Source organism: Impatiens glandulifera, chromosome 6 (assembly GCF_907164915.1).
Source record: "Impatiens glandulifera chromosome 6, dImpGla2.1, whole genome shotgun sequence".
Lineage (NCBI taxonomy): Eukaryota > Viridiplantae > Streptophyta > Magnoliopsida > Ericales > Balsaminaceae > Impatiens > Impatiens glandulifera.
The window spans coordinates 1,609,113-1,623,137 of record NC_061867.1 but is presented as its reverse complement, the minus strand read 5'-3'; the positions used below and the strand labels follow the sequence as shown (position 1 = coordinate 1,623,137).

The window sequence follows — 14,025 nt, the reverse complement described above, 5'->3', positions numbered from 1 at the left end:
AAAATGAAATATTTTATATATGTATTTGACATAGGACTCTTAGCCTAATTGGCTATTTAACTAAATTGTTAACCTTCAGGTCAGGTGATCAAATCTTGGCCTCACCTTTATAATATAATTTTTATCTATATATTATTTTAATTTTATTAAAACAATTATTATTAATATTTTATTTTATACTAACAATATTTTCTAATATAAATAAAGTATATAAAATAATGTAATACAAATCCCTGCTTAAAACCTAACAAATTTCCTAGAATTGATGTTGATGTAAGTTATCTTAAACTTGATTCAACATTACGTATTCTGATATAAAAATATCCTTTTAATCAAATGGATTAAATTAGACAAGTTTATATCAAGATGAGGTCATATCAACCTATTAAGGATGAGTACCCGCCGACCAAATTTGGAAATCAAAATCGACGGTTCCAAAGTCATTGGTTTAAGAAATTTACTTGGTTAGAATACTCTCTTTTGAAAGATGCTGCTTTTTGTTTCCCGTGTTTCTTGTTTGAACATAAGCAACCCCAAAAACCTACATTTACAATAGATGAATTCAAATATTGAAAGCGAGTTAATGATGGGGATATATGCTCTTTTGTTATGCATATAGAATGTAATATTTCACCACATAATAGGGCAGTTGAATATCTTGATAATCTAATGAATATCCTTGTCATATTGACAAATTATGAATGCATAGTCTTCAGATGAAAAACAAAATAACAGATTACGGCTTACAACAATTATTGAAAGCGCTCGGTGACTCACTTTGCAAGCGTATGCATTGAGAGGGCATGACGAGTCTCCATCTCTAATAATCGTAGAAATCTTATTGAAAAAAAAAGCGGAGCATAGAAAGTTACATCTGAGATGCAAGTTGGAGTCAGCCCCATGTAATTTTTCATCCTGGCTCCGCCCCTATATATATAGGTGGCCTAATTGATTATATTGAAGATGTTTAGATGAGTGAATTTATGTTATAACCGTTTACATCTAGAATGAACAGAACAACTTATTATATTCATTTTTTTTTGTTAGATAAAAACAATTGTTTAACATTTAAAAAAAAATATATTTCTAATTAACACTACAAGGAAAAAATAGATAGTAAAATTTAATAAATATAACATATGAGATGTACCAAAAATAAATAGAATTTCGATAAAAATAAATAAATAATAAAAAGTACTTTTCCTATTATTTAAATGAGGCATGAATTATTGTTATTAATTCGGATTAGGTGATGGATTATGTTATTCAATCAATATGAATAAATATGACATAATTCTCTATTTATTTTCAATTAATTTAATATTAATTCTTTTTATTTTCAAAGAAATGACAACTCATATTTTATCCATAATTTTTCTAACCAAATTGGCCAAAGCCACCAACTCTAATTCTTAAATTATTTTTATATATATTTATATAATATTATACTTTAAATTAAATGGGTAGGTTTAAAAATAAATGAATTATTAATTATTTGTCTAAGATAATTATGAATTCTAGAAATATATGGGTTTAACCAATGATAAATCTTATCAATATAATTTAAGTTTTTCAAATAATTTATAATTTTAAAACAAATTTAACAAATTTCAATTCATATTAATATTACTTCTACAATACCATAAGCATTGGAAAACTAAAAAATGAAGGAGTTAACGGTGATAACAGCGGCAGATTAAAGATATCACCACTATTATTCTGATCCCAAACCCCCATCCAACTTGACGGCGTTAATGGAAACTCCGTCTTTTCTCTCTTAACCGTTTTCTCCTCTCCTTCATCTTCTCTATCTCTCTTTCTACCATTTTCCGGCGCCGGCGCCGGTAAAGAATCATCGGAAGTAGACGGTTGAACTTCTTCAACATTCCATTTCCCAGCCTCTAATGGAAAATTAAGAATCGCTTTACTCCCTCTCATATCAAACGCAGCGCGATCGTAAGCTTTGGCCGCTTCAGCAGCGGTATCGAATGTTCCTAACCAAACTCTAGATCCACGACGCTTTGGATCTCGAATCTCCGCCGCGTATTTCCCCCACGGTCTCCGACGAACTCCTCTGTAGTGTCTTCTATCCTCTTCAATCTCAGATCTTGATTCCGTAACCGTAACCGCTGGTTTAGTAGGCAGATCTAGTGTTAATATCGGTTTCCGATTAGCGAAACTTGTTGTAACCGCTTTCGTGGAAGCGAGAAAGTTCATCTTAGATTCAGATTCTAGGTAATCGGAGATGGTGATGGAATCAGATTGAGAGGTTGTAGTAGTGTGGTTGGAATTGTTATAAACAGGTGAGAATTCGCCTAGGAGATGTTGTCTGATGAGATCGATTGTTGAGATTTCTGCCATAGATGATGATGATGAATGATTTGAGAGTGAGAAGTTCAGTTCAGTTAACTTGGATGATGATGATGAGTAGAAAGAGAGTGGAATATATAGAGAGAGGAGAGATTGAAGAATTCAAATGTACAGACCTTCCAGGATTCGTGTATGAAGAAGGAAGGAAGCATCTTCTCTCATTTTCAACTCTTAGATATTCGAATCAAATCAACGGCTAATATAATATAGGGTAGTTATTTTAGGTGTGAATGTGTGGAATCGATATTTCTGACTCATTTTTTAATTTTAATTATTAATTTTTTGAAATTATTATAATTTATTTTTAGTATAATTAATAATTATTGAGTTATTTTTTTAAAGAATCATGATAAAATTAAAATTTGAACTGAATTAAATTAAGTATTTAATGATTTAAATATAAGAGATAAAAAATTAACAAACACTTTTATATATTATTTATATTAGTTAATAAACTTAATATATTAAAATATATAATTTAATATATTAAATAAAAAATAATTAAAATAAATATTATATTTTGTTAACTAATATATTATATTATAATTTGTTAACGTTTATTTATTTATATATATATATATATTAGAGATAATAAAATATAGAGAAATGATATTCTCAACGACAAGTTAGCGAAAGCAAGGCCACGAATCCTACGTGGCCTTGCCAGCTAGGAGAGAGAAAAAAAATAAAAATAAAATTGAAATTTTCTATTTCCCCCAAAACCAAAAATCCTATTATTTCTATCTTTCTATTTCCCCCAAAACCAAAATCTTATTCTTTCTCTCTCTTTTGTTTCATTCTCTCTCTTTCTCTTTTGTTTCATTTTTCCTAAACCCACCGGAGATTCTCTTCTTTCATTTTCACCGACTTCTTTTCCGATCGATTGAAATGGTAAGACTTCTTCCGTTAATGAAACATTTCATTTTTTCCCAAAACCAAAACCCCCACGACAATCTCTCTCTTTATTTTTCGTTTCCATTTCCCAAAACCCAACCCACTGATCTTACTGAAACGTTTCATCGACTTCTTATCTTCCGATCGATTGAAATATAAAGTCTTTTTTCTTTTTTTCGTTTATCTTCCGTTCGAAATGATTGTCATATCAATATTTATGTTTAACGTTTATGGTTTAGCTGCTGAATCGATTTAGATTAGAGTTCTAAAAAATCTGGATCTTCATACATGACCTACAAATCAAATTAACATTACAATAAGATTATTAACAAGAAATGCTAGTTTCGGGACCAGAAAAGCTGGTTTCGGGACCCGAATTTTTTTTTTTTTTTTTGGAAATGAGTGGTTTCGGGACCCGAAATGAGTGGTTTCGGGATCAGAAATGAGTGATTTCGGGACACTTTTTTTTAATTTTTTTTAATCTGAAACATTATAATGAATTTTAGAAAATCAAAGAATAATTGAAGATAATGTTATTATACTAGAAATTTACATAATTAAACATTTATTTACAATGTTACAATCTGTCATTTATATCACATTTAAAATACAACCTACAATTTGAGAGATCTCAAATAATCTCATTTCTTCATTAACTTGATCAATAAGAAGATTTGGATCTTCATACATGACCTACAAATCAAATTAACATTACAATAAAATTATTGGTTTATAAAAAAATAAAATAGCAATAAAAGATCGTATAGAAACCATTTCGGAGTTTGAAATCACCCTAAAATGGTGATTTCGGGACAAAAAATGCTGGTTTCGGAACTAGAAAAACTGGTTTCGGGACCCGAAATGAGTAGTTTCGGAACCCGAAACGGCAAAAAAAAAAAAAAATTTTTTTTTTTTTTTTGAAATGAGTGGTTTCGGGACCAGAAATGAGTGATTTCGGGACACTTTTTTTAAATTTTTTTTAATCTGAAACATTATAATGAATCTTAGAAAATCAAAAATAATTGAAGATAATGTTATTATACTAGAAAATTACATAATTAAACATTTATTTACAATGTTACAATCTGTCATTTATATCACATTTAAAATACAACCTACAATTTGAGAGATCTCAAATAATCTAATTTCTTCATTAACTTGATCAATAAGAAGATTTGAATCTTCATACATGACCTACAAATCAAATTAACATTACAATAAGATTATTGGTTTATAAAAAAATAAAATAGCAATAAAAGATCGTATAGAAACCATTTCGGAGTTTGAAATCACCCTAAAATGGTGATTTCGGGACAAAAAATGCTGGTTTCGGGACCAGAAAAACTGGTTTCGGGACCCAAAATGAGTAGTTTCGGGACCCGAAACGGCAAAAAAACAAATTTTTTTTTTTTTTTTTTTTTTTTGAAATGAGTGGTTTCGGGACCCGAAATGAGTGGTTTCGGGACCAGAAATGAGTGATTTCGGGACACTTTTTTTAATTTTTTTTTAATCTGAAACATTATAATGAATCTTAGAAAATCAAAAATAATTGAAGATAATGTTATTATACTAGAAATTTACATAATTAAACATTTATTTACAATGTTACAATCTGTCATTTATATCACATTTAAAATACAACCTACAATTTGAGAGATCTCAAATAATCTCATTTCTTCATTAACTTGATCAATAAGAAGATTTGGATCTTCATACATGACCTACAAATCAAATTAACATTACAATAAGATTATTGGTTTATACAAAAATAAAATAGCCATAAAAGATCGTATAGAAATCATTTCGGAGTTTGAAATCACCCTAAAATGGTGATTTCGGGACAAAAATTGCTAGTTTCGGGACCCAAAACGGCAAAAAAATAAATTTTTTTTTTTTTTTTTTTTTGGAAATGAGTGGTTTCAGGACCCGAAATGAGTGGTTTCGGAACCCGAAATGAGTGGTTTCGGGACCAGAAATGAGTGATTTCGGGACCAAAAATGGTCTTTCTTACAACCTAATTGAAATTAGTTCTGCAACTAAACCCATAACAACAGCCAAACATTATATAATCATACTTCCGGGTCCCGAAATCACATTTTCGGGACCCATAACAGCCAAACATTATACAATCATACTTTCGGGTCTCTAAACCATCCATTTCCGGACCCATAATGCAGCAAATACACAATAATCATAGTTTTCTATCGTTAAAATCATTAAAATCATTAAAATCCCTAACCCTAACCGCAAAAAGCTAAACGATCTTCAAATCATTAAATGATCTACGATTCTAAAAGAGAAAATGTTATTTACCTTGTCCTTTGAGATCTGGGAGATTTTGAAGTCTTGTATGGAGATGTACCTGGACCACCAGCCTGAAAAGATAGTATGAAGTGAACACGAAGGCAGACAATGAAGTGAACATACACGAAAGAGTTCTCTTACCATTTTCGATCGAAAGAAGATGAAGAAAGTAGAAGAAGTCGGGAATGCCGGAGAGAAAAATCGCCAGAGAAGAAATCGGGGTTCGCGGAAAGTGATAAATGAAAATAAAAAAGAGAGGAAAGAAGAAAGAGAGGAAAGTAGAAAGAGAGGAAAGAAGAAAGAGGGGGAAACTGAAATATTTAATTTTTTTATTTTGTTTTTTTTTCTTTTTCTCTCTCCTTGCTGGCAAGGCCACGTAGGATTCGTGGCCTTACTTTCGTTAACCCTTCGTTGGGTTTATCATACCTCTTTTTATTATAACTCATTTAATTATTTGTACCAAATTATTTTCAAATACCAGAAAAAAAAATTATACTAAGCTAATTATTAAATAAAAATAAGATATATATATATATATATATTAACTCATATTTAATGTTATATATAAATTAATATTGTTTTTTCTTTTTCATATTATAAGTATAACACATTTTTTCATTTTTTTTTTATCATAATTCATTTAATTATTTTTTACTAATTATTTTCAAACATTATCAAATAAAAATAAGATTAATATCTAACTAATTATAAATAAAAAAATAAGAGAAATATATATATATATATTTATTTATTGATATTATTACATATTAAATCGTATTAATTTTTTAATTTTTTCTAAAAATAGTAAACAAACTTCCCCTTCTTTGAGATAAATATATATATTTTAGAGGTATGATAAGGGTTAGCGAAAGTAAGGCCACGAATCCAATCCTACGTGGCCTTGCCAGCACAAGGAGAGAGAAAAAGAAAAAAAACAAAATAAAAAAATTAAATATTTTAGTTTCCCCCTCTTTCTTCTTTCCTCTCTTTCTACTTTCCTCTCTTTCTTCTTTCCTCTCTTTCTTATTTTCATTTATCACTTTCGGCGAACCCCGATTTCTTCTCTGGCGATTTTTCTCTCCGGCATTCCCGACTTCTTCTATTTTTTTCATCTTCTTTCGATCGAAAATGGTAAGAGAACTCTTTCGTGTATGTTCACTTCATTGTCTGCCTTCGTGTTCACTTCATACTATCTTTTCAGGCTGGTGGTCCAGGTACATCTCCATACAAGACTTCAAAATCTCCCAGATCTCAAAGGACAAGGTAAATAACATTTTCTCTTTTAGAATCGTAGATCATTTTAATGATTTGAAGATCGTTTAGCTTTTTGCGGTTAGGGTTAGGGATTTTAATGATTTTAATGATTTTAACGATAGAAAACTATGATTATTGTGTATTTGCTGCATTATGGGTCCGGAAATGGATGGTTTAGAGACCCGAAAGTATGATTGTATAATGTTTGGCTGTTATGGGTCCCGAAAATGTGATTTCGGGACCCGGAAGTATGATTATATAATGTTTGGCTGTTGTTATGGGTTTAGTTGCAGAACTAATTTCAATTAGGTTGTAAGAAAAAACCATTTCTGGTCCCGAAATCACTCATTTCTGGTCCCGAAACCACTCATTTCGGGTTCCGAAACCACTCATTTCGGGTCCCGAAACCACTCATTTCCAAAAAAAAAAAAAAAATTTGGCCGTTTCGGGTCCCGAAACCAGCTTTTCTAGTCCCGAAACCAGTAATTTTTGTCCCGAAATCACCATTTTAGGGTGATTTCAAACTCCGAAATGGTTTCTATACGATCTTTTATGGCTATTTTATTTTTGTATAAACCAATAATCTTATTGTAATGTTAATTTGATTTGTAGGTCATGTATGAAGATCCAAATCTTCTTATTGATCAAGTTAATGAAGAAATGAGATTATTTGAGATCTCTCAAATTGTAGGTTGTATTTTAAATGTGATATAAATGACAGATTGTAACATTGTAAATAAATGTTTAATTATGTAAATTTCTAGTATAATAACATTATCTTCAATTATTTTTGATTTTCTAAGATTCATTATAATGTTTCAGATTAAAAAAAATTTAAAAAAAGTGTCCCGAAATCACTCATTTCTGGTCCCGAAACCACTCATTTCAAAAAAAAAAAATTTTTTTTTTTTTTTTTGCCGTTTCGGGTTCCGAAACTACTCATTTCGGGTCCCGAAACCAATTTTTCTGGTTCCGAAACCAGCATTTTTTGTCCCGAAATCACCATTTTAGGGTGATTTCAAACTCCGAAATGGTTTCTATACGATCTTTTATTGCTATTTTATTTTTTTATAAACCAATAATCTTATTGTAATGTTAATTTGATTTGTAGGTCATGTAGAAGATCCAAATCTTCTTATTGATCAAGTTAATGAAGAAATGAGATTAATCTCTCAAATTGTAGGTTGTATTTTAAATGTGATATAAATGACAGATTGTAACATTGTAAATAAATGTTTAATTATGTAAATTTCTAGTATAATAACATTATCTTCAATTATTTTTGATTTTCTAAGATTCATTATAATGTTTCAGATTAAAAAAAAATTAAAAAAAGTGTCCCGAAATCACTCATTTCTGATCCCGAAACCACTCATTTCGGGTCCCGAAACCACTCATTTCGGGTCCCGAAACCACTCATTTCCAAAAACAAAAACAAAAATATTTTTTTTTTTTTTGCCGTTTCGGGTCCCGAAACCAGCTTTTCTGGTCCCGAAACCAGCTTTTCTGGTCCCGAAACTAGCATTTCTTGTTAATAATCTTATTGTAATGTTAATTTGATTTGTAGGTCATGTATGAAGATCCAGATTTTTTAGAACTCTAATCTAAATCGATTCAGCAGCTAAACCATAAACGTTAAACATAAATATTGATATGACAATCATTTCGAACGGAAGATAAACGAAAGAAAGAAAAAAGACTTTATATTTCAATCGATCGGAAGATAAGAAGTCGATGAAACGTTTCAGTAAGATCGACAGTGGGTTGGGTTTTGGGAAATGAAAACGAAAAATAAAGAGAGAGATTGTCGTGGGGGTTTTGGTTTTGGGAAAAAATGAAATGTTTCATTAACGGAAGAAGTCTTACCATTTCGATCGATCGGAAGAGAAGTCGGTGAAAATGAAAGAAGAGAATCTCGGTGGGTTTAGGAAAAATGAAACAAAAGAGAAAGAGAGAGAATGAAACAAAAGAGAGAGAAAGAATAAGATTTTGGTTTTGGGGGGAAATAGAAAGATAGAAATAATATGATTTTTGGTTTTGGGGAGAAATAGAAAATTTCAATTTTATTTTTATTTTTTTCTCTCTCCTAGCTGGCAAGGGCACGTAGGATTCGTGGTCTTGCTTTCGCTAACTTGTCGTTGAGAATATCATTTCTCTAATAAAAAATATAAAAAGAGAGAGAAAAATGAAAAAAATAATACGATTTTATAATATATACCAATAATTTTATTAAATTTAAAAGGATACAGTGATATTTTGATGAACTTTTTTTTAGAGTAACGTGTTGAGCTCTTTTTCACTTTTAAAATAAGTTTTATATTTGAACTTATTATTTTTAACGTGTTTTTACTTAATTATATAGTGATTATAATCAAACTTACTTATTTTTAATAAATTTTTAATATATTTAATTAAGTGATAGTCAAGTTATCAAATACAGTTTTAATTATTATTAATATGAAGAGTTATATATAAATAAAATTAAAATAATTAAATAAAAATTTAAATGTTAAATAATAATAAAAAAAATTGTAATAATTAAAATTATAACTAAGAAGATATAATTATCTGTGTCATTTCTTCTCGGTGACTTTCATTTTTTTTTACTATGGGTGATCAAATAGAACACGCCCAACAAATCATTCAAAAGGCAATAATCTATTTTTTTTTTATATATATATATATACGGAGTCAAATAAGAAAATAATAAATATATATATACACTGAGTCAAATAAGAAAAAAAATTAAAAGATATATATATTGGCGCATGGTTGAGTGAAGAACCTAATAATTTGGTAAGATTTGACTTGAGGGAGAAAGGGAGTGATATAATTTGAAGAAAATGAGACTTATTATTATTAATTTTTTAATTTTATTTTTTATGTGTGATTTGTTTGATTATGAGACTTTTAATGTACATATTATTATTATTATTCTTATTATTTTTCATTATATTTTTAGCCCACAAAAATAAATCATTTTATAAAAACTTAATATAACTCTAATTTATAGATTCTATTCATGATAAAAAAAAAGTGAAAAAACATTCTAAATAATGAGAAATTGAAAAAAACATTCTAAATAATGAGAAAATATTATAGGAGGAACTAAAATGTTAATTTTAATTACTCTTTAATTTTTTTTTACAAAAATATAATTTTATAAGTTAGCTATTAAAAAATGGACAAAAATGATTAACAAATGAATCGAGAAGTACTAATAACAACGCGGACACATCAACCATTAATAATATGATTTGGCTACTAATAACAACGGACACAGGGCCGACCCTAGGGTATGCTCGGCAAGCACTCGGGCTAGGGCAGCTCATTTGTTAAAAATATCAAAACAAATGAATCGAGAAATACTAATAACAACGGACACATCAACCATTAATAATATGATTCGGCTACTAATAACAACGGACACAGGGTCGGCCCTAGGGTAAGCCCGGCAAGCCCTCGGGCTATGGCAGCCCACTCCCCAGGGTAGCCCATTTGTTAAAAATATCAAAATATTTAATTAGATTTATTATAATTTTAAACATAAATAGTTATAGCTTGGTAGTTCAAGATATCCATTTAAAGTTTCAATGTGGGGTTGTTATGGGTTCAAATCTCACCAAAATTGAATTTTTTTTTTATCAATTTTTAAAACTAGACTTAGGACAACCAAAAGTATATCCAAATTTTTCTACCGAGGCTAGGGCAGTCCAAACCTCGGGGCCGGCTCTGAACGGACACATCAACCATTAAGAATATGATTCGGCGGCAGTATCAAACTCCCAAGCCACAACCGACAACTAGTACATTTCAGATCCCGAATCTCCACAACATACTTTTCCATGGCCTTTGCCTAATTCCACTATCGTTTCTTCCTACGTGTTCAATTGAGCTCGAATCGAATTTTCAAGTTTTTTCTCTACAAAATCCGATTATTTCAGCTATAGATGATTCACATAAATCGTTATATTTGATATTTGCAGACTGGGGATTTTAGTGGAATGCAGATCAAAGTGTAACTTCAAACGTGTATATTTATATATTAATGAGTGGTAATCCTAGCCGTTAATACTTAATAGTTCTTTTTTCAGAATTCAAAATGATGCATCAAATTGGCCTGCATCTATTTAATCATATATTAATAATAATAAAATAAAATTACATATCATAAAATGTAAGTGAATATTTAAAATTAAATAAATGCTCAAATTATTATTTTTTATTTTTATTTTACATAAAAAAAATCCAAGTTAGTAATAAATTTCCTGTGAGGATTAAATTGAGTATTATAAAGAAGCTAATTTGCAATATTATGAGAAATATTCACTAGAATGTTTCTCTTTTGTTGTCTGAATAAAAAATATGTTTTTCTTTTTGCATTTTTAGTGAAAATTAAATAATTTTGTATAGGGTCACAATTTGGTTAAAAAAATCCATGATTAAAGATATTATCCTGACCTATTAAGTATTTTGGTTCAAAAAAATCTCAAACATAAACTTGATTTATTTATTTGTAAATGACCTAAATTCGACCAGATTGACGACCTGATTCACTGATTGATCGGACTATTTTAGATCGAACCCGATTTAACTAAATGTAATTACTAATTAATACCATATTTCTTTATTTCACATTAAAATGACATAAATTAAATAACAAATATATTTGTAAAAAATTCTACAAAAATAAAATAAAATAAGTGATTGAATAAGAAATGATAAACACAAAATCTTTAAAATATATATATATATATTTTGTAAACAAGTTTGCAAATTTATTTTGAGTCATTTTATGTATACCCAATTTTAATATATTCTATTTATTAATTAGGTTAAGGTCAGAAACTTCCGGTCCTATTTAGATAAGATTTTTTAAATTTAAAATAACTCAAAAGTTTAGAAATTTAACTATTGATCTTTAGTTTATAAAACAAAATTCTTTTCATTTTAATTAATTTAATGAGTTTTTGTTGATTTAGTTATTTGAAATAATTTTGTGTGAATTAAATTATAATAATTTAGAATTTTGTATATTTTTATTATAAACAATGTCTAATTATGTTTGATTCATTCACGGGTAGGTCTACATTATTCAGAAGTCATGAGTCAAATATAATTGAAAAGTTGAAACATTCATAGTGGTATGAACTATGAATTAGTTTTTTTGTACCTATCTTTTTGTCCTCTTTTTATATATATATATATATATATATATTATTTAATGGTTGCAATAATATAACTACTAATTCATTGGCAAAAATCTATGGTTACAATAATATAGCTATAATTTCATTGGCGAAAATCTATGGTTGCAATAATATAGCTATAAATTCATTGGTTTAGTGGTACAATTGAATGTTTAGTAAGACTAGAGAATAGGTGTGTTCATATTCGATGTTCTTCGATTATTTTTAGCCAATTTGAAATTAAACCGAATTTTAATTTGATATTCGGTTCAAATTTTTAATAATTCGAAATTGATTTTATTTTTTCTTTTATTGTTAAATCTTGAATTTGAATCATTCTAATTCAAAACGAAATTTAAATTGTGGAGAAGATAAATATTAAACAATGGAGATAGATCTTGAATTTGAAATAAGTGTTGAACATAGATAAAATCAATATTTAAAAGTCTTCACAAAGAAAAAACTAAGATATAAAACCTGAAGGCTTTTCATATGAGAATAGAGATGAAAGAAAGATGTGATGATTAGGTTAAGAGAATAGATATATGGAGGCTAGGAAGATTATTTGATTAGATTAGAGAATAAAAATATATTAGGTTTAGAGAATATATATTGTGCTATTGTCTTAAAAAATATAGATGGGATGGGCCGCGGCCTCCTTAAAGAATATTGGCCGCGGCCTACTTAAAGAATATAGATGAGGGGACGGTATGATGAATTAGGTTTAGAGAATGAAGGAAAAATTATTATATATTATATACAATAAAATAAATAAATCATTATATATTATATATTATATATTATATATAATAAAATAAATAAATTATTATATATATATATATATAATAAAATAAATAAATTATTATATATATATATATTATATTATATATTATATATAATAAAATAAATAAATTATTATATATATATATATATTATATTATATATAATATATAATATATAATATATAATATATAATATATAATAAATAATATAATAATAATAAAAAATGAATTCGGTTTTCGGTTTGATAAAACCAATTTGAAAACCATATTTAAATTCGAATTGGTTTAAAATTCGATTCACAAAGAAAAAATGAAATTCGAATTTGATTTATTGAAATTCGGTGAATTCAAATTCAGTCGAATATTCGGTTTAAACCAAATATTCCTCCTTAACTTACGAGTGTGTGATATGTCGAAGATATTGTAATATGTTGGATAGGTTAAGTGACTAAAAAAAGTGTAATATAATAAAATATATATCCTAGCTTCACAGAGGTTCTGGGTACGAGCCCGACAGACAACAAGTTATGCTCGTCTTGTTAATTAGTTAAGTGTGTTACAAACTATTTGCTTAATCCGCGAGATTAGTCGCACTCTGTAGGAGAAGTAAAGCCCAACGTTTAAAAAAAATGAAAAAAATTTGAAAAAAGATAGATTTGGTATTTAATTTTTATAAAATTTTAGAACGACATAATTTTGTGTATAATTTACTAATTGAAACGTATTTATATTTTAATTTTTTTTTCGAGATACATGAGTATATTCTTTCTATTGAATGCATTAACAAAAATGTGTAAGATGTGAAAATAGTTGCATTTCTATTGGCTTCATCCTTATAAGGAATTACTGCTTTCTTTCCGGTCTCGCTATCAATCGAGACTCTGCCATATACGACTGAGACCTCGCCTTACGTCAATCGGCCGGTACCGGAATGTGTCTTTTTCATTTTTTAAAATCATCTTTGCCGTTCCATTTTTCACGAACAATTCATTGCTTTAAAAGCAGCATGCTGAATCTTATCATTGAATGATCACTTTTCCGACGTCGCAGGGACGCCATTCCTCCTTCTTTCCATCGTTACCATATGAAAGAATAAAAAAAGATTTTTTACTAATATGGTAAAATTAGTTAAGAAATAAGAACATTACGATAAAAGAAGACAAACATTCTTGTTCGTTTGTCCGATCACGACGTGTCCACTCCCATCGAGGTCGAGTCTCCTCGATGTCACT

General features: G+C 28.4%; 1 protein-coding gene across 1 annotated transcript; it reads right to left on the bottom strand.

Annotated features, from left to right (window-relative positions):
• Positions 1-1,548: 1,548 nt before the first annotated feature.
• Positions 1,549-2,480, bottom strand: LOC124942362 (ethylene-responsive transcription factor ERF105-like). Its single transcript, XM_047482849.1, has one exon. It carries the CDS (start codon positions 2,359-2,361, stop codon positions 1,633-1,635), a length of 729 nt encoding a protein of 242 aa, XP_047338805.1. The 5' UTR covers positions 2,362-2,480; the 3' UTR covers positions 1,549-1,632.
• Between the last annotated feature and the right edge of the window lie 11,545 nt (positions 2,481-14,025).

Coding starts and splice junctions, on each gene's coding strand:
- LOC124942362 (XM_047482849.1), bottom strand. CDS start 2,361: ATGGCAGAAATCTCAACAATCGATCTCATCAGACAACATCTCCTAGGC.